The sequence below is a fragment of the Pithys albifrons genome, chromosome 8, assembly GCF_047495875.1.
Source record: "Pithys albifrons albifrons isolate INPA30051 chromosome 8, PitAlb_v1, whole genome shotgun sequence".
NCBI classification, from domain to species: domain Eukaryota; kingdom Metazoa; phylum Chordata; class Aves; order Passeriformes; family Thamnophilidae; genus Pithys; species Pithys albifrons.
This window is the reverse complement of record NC_092465.1, coordinates 21389823-21395822: the sequence shown is the minus strand read 5'-3', so window position 1 is coordinate 21395822 and position 6000 is coordinate 21389823. Positions and strand designations below refer to the sequence as shown.

At 65.6% G+C, this 6000-nt stretch overlaps 1 protein-coding gene across 2 annotated transcripts; it reads left to right on the top strand.

Annotated features, from left to right (window-relative positions):
- The first annotated feature begins 1043 nt into the window (after positions 1-1043).
- Positions 1044-3176, top strand: DLX2 (distal-less homeobox 2). Of its 2 annotated transcripts, none has more exons than XM_071562308.1 (3): positions 1044-1451; positions 1675-1859; positions 2082-3176. In XM_071562308.1, exons 1-3 carry the CDS (start codon positions 1127-1129, stop codon positions 2394-2396), a joined length of 825 nt encoding a protein of 274 aa, XP_071418409.1. In that variant the 5' UTR covers positions 1044-1126; the 3' UTR covers positions 2397-3176. The 2 variants fall into 2 exon arrangements, with proteins under 2 accessions (XP_071418409.1, XP_071418408.1); XM_071562307.1 differs by having other exon boundaries at positions 1672-1859.
- The last annotated feature ends 2824 nt before the right edge of the window (positions 3177-6000 follow it).

Here is a 6000-nt window from a genome sequence, read left to right as displayed (position 1 = left end):
GCGGAGGCCGGTCTCTCCTCTTTTTTACCTGCTTTTTTTTTTACCCATCTGCAGCCACCCTCGCACCAGTGCCGCCTCCCTCCCCTCCCGCACTGAACACCCGAGAGATCCCCGCAGGGACGCGCTCGGTCGAGGGAGGGAAATAACATACAAGAGTAAAAAACAGTTCCGAAGCGCTTCCCAGCTCTCCGGAGACATCTCTCCGGCCGCTGCCCCGCGGTGCTGCCCCAGCAGAGGGCGGCCAAGGGCAGCGCCGCCGCGCGCGCCCGACACCCGCCCCGACGGCCCCGGTGCGGCCGCCAGCAGGCAGGGACACGGGCGGCTGCTCGGGGGGGGGGGGCCGGCACCACCGGCCCCGCTGCTGTGTCTGCGGCGCAACAACGCGCCGTTCTCGGCAGCCGCCTGAAGGGATGTCCCACAGCTGTGTACAACGCGCGCCAGGCAGAGGGTCGCCCCTCGACGTGTAACGTTGCGGAGGTTCCGCTGGGAAGCGCTGCTACTCTGGCACGGAGAGCAGGATGCTGATCTCCCCGATGCTCTCCCGGAGTTAGAACAGCTGAGAGACACCCCCGGGCGCGGCCCTTCCTGCTCCGCCCGCAGCCAGGCGCGCCCGCGTGGGGACCCCGCTCACGGAGGCATCGACGGGCGGGCCTGTCCCTGGGGTCCCCGGCCGGCTGGGGACAGACACTGGAGGCACAGCGTGGCAGAAGCGGCCGGGCCGAGCCGCGTCCCCGAACTCTCGCCGGTGTGGGTCGGACCGCTTCGTCCCACCAAACGGGCGGCGATCTGAGCAGCACGACGGGGACCGGGAAGGTGCCAGTGCCCGGGAAGGTGCCGGTGCCCGGGAAGGTGTCGGTGCCCGGAGGCCCCGCGGGCCCGCGGGGCGCGGGCGCGCGCGCCATTGGCCGTTGCTAGGTGACGTGCGCCGCGCCACGTGACCGGTGTTAAATGCCGTCCCGGCGGCGCGCGGCGCGCAGAGCCCGTCCCGCGGGCGCGGCGGGAGCGCGGCGGCACCGCCCCGGCGGAGCGCGGAGGGCATGGTGGTGGCGCGGCTCTGAGCGCCTGGCCCCCCTGGGGACGGCCCGGCGGCGGCGGCGGCCCGTGCCCCGGCGGACGGAGGTACGGGATGACCGGCGTACTGGAGAGTCTGGTGCCGGACATGCACGCCAGCCAAATCTCCGCTGGCAGCTACCACCAGCACGGCGGCCTGCACAAGCTGCAGGAGTCCCCCACGCTGCCCGTCTCTACGGCCACCGACAGCAGCTACTACACCAACCAGCAGCACGGGACAGCGGGCGGGCCGCCCTGCGGCCCCGTGGGCTCCTACCCCTATACGGGGGGCGGCACCGCCCCCTACTCTGCCAAGGCCGCCTACGACGTGGGCTACGCGGGCGCCTACGGCTCCTACGGGCCCTACGGCAGCAGAGCCTCTCCGGCCAACAACGACTCTGGTACGTCCGAGCCCCGCGGGGGGGACAGCTCGCTGAGCCGCCCGGCGGTTCCCTTCAGCCCTGGCGAGGAGGTGGTCGGGGCTCGAGACCCGGGGTGGGCCGGGAGAACGCTTGTTCTCGGCAGGTAGCCCCGACGGGGGGGGCGGTGATGCCGCGCTGCGGGCAGGCCCCGGGGCGACCAGGGCACCTTCCCTCACGGGGTTCGCCGTTTCTGCCGCAGCAGAGAAGGAAGATTGCGAGCCGGAGATCAGGATCGTGAACGGGAAGCCGAAGAAAGTGCGGAAGCCGCGGACCATCTACTCCAGCTTCCAGCTGGCGGCTCTGCAGCGGCGCTTCCAGAAAACCCAGTACCTCGCTCTGCCCGAGAGAGCGGAGCTGGCGGCGTCCCTCGGCCTCACCCAGACGCAGGTAGGGCTCTCACGCCGCGGGGCCCAGGACACGTCTCGCCCCTCCGCGGGGTCGGGTGCGGGTGTGGGCGCACGGCCCCGACACGGGAGAGCGGACGAAGTGGTCGCGCCGCCGAGGCAGTGCCGGGACTGCTCGGGGCCGCGCTGCCCCGCCGCGGGCGACCCGGGCGTCGGGACGGCGCCGCAGAGGCTGCGGCCACCTGAACCCCCGCTTTCTCCGCAGGTAAAAATCTGGTTTCAGAACCGCCGCTCCAAGTTCAAGAAGATGTGGAAGAGCGGAGAGATCCCAGCGGAGCCGCCTCCCCGCCGCAGCGCTTCGCCGCCGTCCCCCTCCTCGCCCCCCGCCTGGGACTTTGCTCCGCACCCGCGGACGGCGGGCGGCACCGGCACCGCCAGCCCCAGCCCCGCCTCCGCCTTCCTCGGTAGCTACTCGTGGTACCCGCCGGCGCCCGGCGGCCCGGCGCACCTGCCGGCGGCCGCTCCCCTCCCGCAGGCGACACAGCCCCCGCACCACCACGGTGGCGGCAGCATTTTCTAGGCGCTACAGAGACTTGAGACCGCGGGCCCTGCTGCCGCGGGGCACCGAGATGCAGCACTGGTGTTTTGGTGAAGTCTGGCTCCGACCATTCGCACGGAGAGGAACCGCTCCGTGCCCCATCCCGCCCCGTTGCCGCCAGCTGCGGGGCCCCATGTGCATTCGACCCGTGGGGTCCGCCCTCCCACCGCCAAAACAACCACGCTGCGGAACAACTATCCAGTTCCCACCCTTCGTCCTTCTTCCTCCTCTCTCCCGGCATTTTCATCAAGCCACCGGTGCAGAACTCTGGTTAACGTTATTTTTTATTTTTTTAAAGTTGATAGGTGCCTTTGCGGATAACCTGACTTTGATGTTGGGGATTAAAAAATAAAACGGTAAAAAAGTTAAATAATTTTTATATGTAGATTTAAAACAGAAGCCTCCCGTGTTAATTGTATGCTTTTCAGCCGTTAACGAAACCGGCCGGTGCGGGTGGGGGCTGGTCGCAGGCGACGGTACCGGCGCGCCTCCCGCCAGTGCGCTGCCTCCGGACGAGTTTCGTGCCCCGACGGGGCTTCCCCTGGTCGGGCGCTGAGCCGCGGCGAGCCCTCGCCTCCGCCCCCACCCTTCGCCCCGCCGGCAGCCTTGCCACTAACCGTGCCCTTGGCCCATTGATGTCTAGAATCGTGAAAGAAACGACAAGAGGGTATTTTTTGTTATTTATTATGGAAAACTTAAACACTTTAATGTTTCTTTTACAATCAGCAGAGATTATTTAAATAAATTATTGTTTCCATGGTGCCCACGCTGAGTTTATTTGGGGATCGAGGAGGTTGGGGATGTCGATCCGGACCCGAGGGTTCGCTGCGTCCCCTCCGCCCCCTCCCCATTGCAACTATTACCGCAAGCCTGCAGCCTCCCCCCCTTCTTCTCCCCTTTCCCGTCTACAATAAAATCTCGCCCCTGCCAGTCTTCTCGGCGAGGCCATGAATCACTCAACGCTGCCTGCATCAACCCAGAGCCGCCCCCCCCCCCCCCTCCTCTGCCTGCTGGCGCCAGCGACATTTCACCCGGGACAGACTCCTGCTGTCTCCCGGCTTCCCAGACGGTCCGGAGGAGTTTGGGGCAGGGCTGTGTCCGGGGACCTGGAGCTGGTCCCCGGGCGCAGCCCTGCCCCGGAGACCTTTCCCTGTGCCCCTCCGACGGTGGCACCCAGGCCGGTAGTCTGCGTGGGAGCTCTGCTGGGGCCAGAGCTGGTGGCTGACCCCGAGTGCCTCTGTGGCTCTTCAAGGGCTGGAGGCACAGATTGGACCTTTCTGAGATGTGCCCCTGGGGGACTGGACCACTCAAGTTGTTGCCCTCAGGGATTCAGCTCCCCAGACTTCACGCGAACTTCTCTGGAATGTACTTCACGAGGGTAGGATCCCTCCAGGCCTAACCTCCTTCCAGGCAGCATCCCCTCCAAGTTGCACCATCCCTCGAGGGGTGGACTCCTTCCTGATTTAGCCCACTGGAACGCTCGCTCCATACCATTCCTTGCACCCCTCTGAGGTGAATCCTCACTTTTGATGACGTTGGCTGCATCCTTTGGGGCTGACCCCCTAGGGATGCCCACCTCCCGGCTGTGCTCCTTCGAGCACACCCTGAGGGGTGTACCACTTCTGGCTGCGTCCCTAGAGGTGCTGGTGCTGGAAGAAGCAAAAGGGGATGAAAGGAGGGGTCTCTGGCTCTTGTCACCCTGAGGGCCCCGCCATCCTTAGAAGGGGCAGATGGAGAGAGCCGTGAGGAAGGTCTCGCTGCAGACAAGATGATGAAGAGACCCAGGCCAGCTTGCCCCGGGTAGAGAACGCGTAGCCTGGCCGAGACTCTCCCGACAGGCCTTGGCATGAGGAACCCGGGCGGAGCCGGGGAAGGCGGAGGGGGGCGGCCCCACAGGAGACATATCGGGAGAATAGGGGGAAGCTGGAGAGCAGATTGCTTCTGAGAGCCTAGGGAAAGCTTTGGGATGAGGGAGGGAGGGGGTGTCGAAGGAGGAGTGAGAAAGAGAGAGTGATGGGGAGGGTGTTGGAAGACGACAGTCCGGTGCAAAGGAAGCGAGAGGAGGGAGCGGGAGAGACAAAGGAGGAAGAGGCAGCTGCCCTCCGGTCCCGACACTGACCCGGCGGCGAGGACGCGGAGGAGAGCCCGGAGTCGCCCCAGGGAACAGCAGGGCCGGCCCATCCCTCGTCTTTTCCCTCCGTCACTCTCCCGCGGCCGCGGGGAGACCTGGCGGCAACTGCCTCAGCCCCCTCTCTGCCCCGGGGGAAAAGCTTCCTCGCTGGCGTGCGGCGAACCGCCGGGGCGGCGGGCGCGGAGCGGGGTTGCACGCGTGGCGAGTAGCACCGTGGGGACAGCGGCTGCGTCCGCAGCAGCGCGGTGTTTCCGCGGACCCCGGCGGACGGGTGGTGGGGATGCGGGATACACCGCTTTGGCAGGTGACAAGATTTGCTAAACCGGTCGTCCGCGATGCGCGAGGAGATCTCCCCGTCCCCCGTCCCGTAGTTTTCACCGGCGCTTCTCTCAGTTAAATAAAGTTCCTCTCAAACACCTACGCCCAGCGTCTCCAGCCCAATGTAGCAGTGAGGTGCGCAGTGCTGCTCAGCCCCCTAGGTTCGGGCAGGATGCCGACAGTGGCTTGGGATCCCCAGGACGGAGACCTTCCCAGTCTGGGCACGCTTGTCAGCGGTCAGAGAACAGAGTACACTGCACCCAGGACGGGAGCCTCCGCCCTTCTTTCTGCTATTTAGTTATTTTGTATTTTATTATTTATTTATTTCTATTTTTTTCTGCTGTCTGCTAGTAGCAGTTGTCTCTGGACTGTCAGCACCTGGTGTATGCGATGGGGTTTCCGTGCTTCAGAATTCCCTAATTTCCCTGAGCTCTTCCAGGCTCCGAATTTCGCCCACTGCTCTCATCCTAAATACGGCTCACACCGTGCTGGGGTTGGTGACTGCAGGCGGGTGCAGAGACGCGCTGCAACTCCGCTCACCGCAGATGCATATGTACAGATATGTGTATGTCTGTATCCTGTTTTCTTCTGCCCTTTTCCTGTCCCGTAGACAGGACATGATCTACCTATACGATAGACAGGGCAGACACCGCTGAGAACCATCAGCCCCCACACAAGACACAGTTCCGCGGGACTCGGCTGCCGAAGCCGGCCAGAGACGCGTGGAGCAGGATAACCAAGGGGCGACAGCTGTCCCGACCTCCCCACCACCCCGGGAAGGGCTGGGAAGCGGGGGAGGGAACCTTGTGGTGGGGTTGGGACGATTCCACACCACGTTCCAGCGCCGAGGCCCCCCCCCACGTCGGACCTGGGCTCGGCTCCGGGCGGGGGCGGCTGAGCGGGGCCGGTGCCGGTCCCGGTGGGGCGGCCGGGGTAAGTGACAGCTCCGCGGCCAGCCCTGACGCGGGGGGGGGGGGGGGGGGGGAGACAGCACTGCAGCCGCCCGGGCGAGAGGCACCCTCTGCCTCCCCGGTACACGGGCGGGGCCGGCCGGGCTTGTACCGTGGGGAGGCAATTTACTCATTTGCCCGGTGAAAAGAGAAAGCACGAGAAATTCAATTAAAGCGGCTCTGGCAA

Coding starts and splice junctions, on each gene's coding strand:
- DLX2 (XM_071562307.1), top strand. CDS start 1,127: ATGACCGGCGTACTGGAGAGTCTGGTGCCGGACATGCACGCCAGCCAA. Junction 1,452..1,671: donor TCCGGCCAACAACGACTCTG/GTACGTCCGAGC, acceptor TTTCTGCCGCAG/CAGAGAAGGAAGATTGCGAG. Junction 1,860..2,081: donor TCGGCCTCACCCAGACGCAG/GTAGGGCTCTCA, acceptor CTTTCTCCGCAG/GTAAAAATCTGGTTTCAGAA.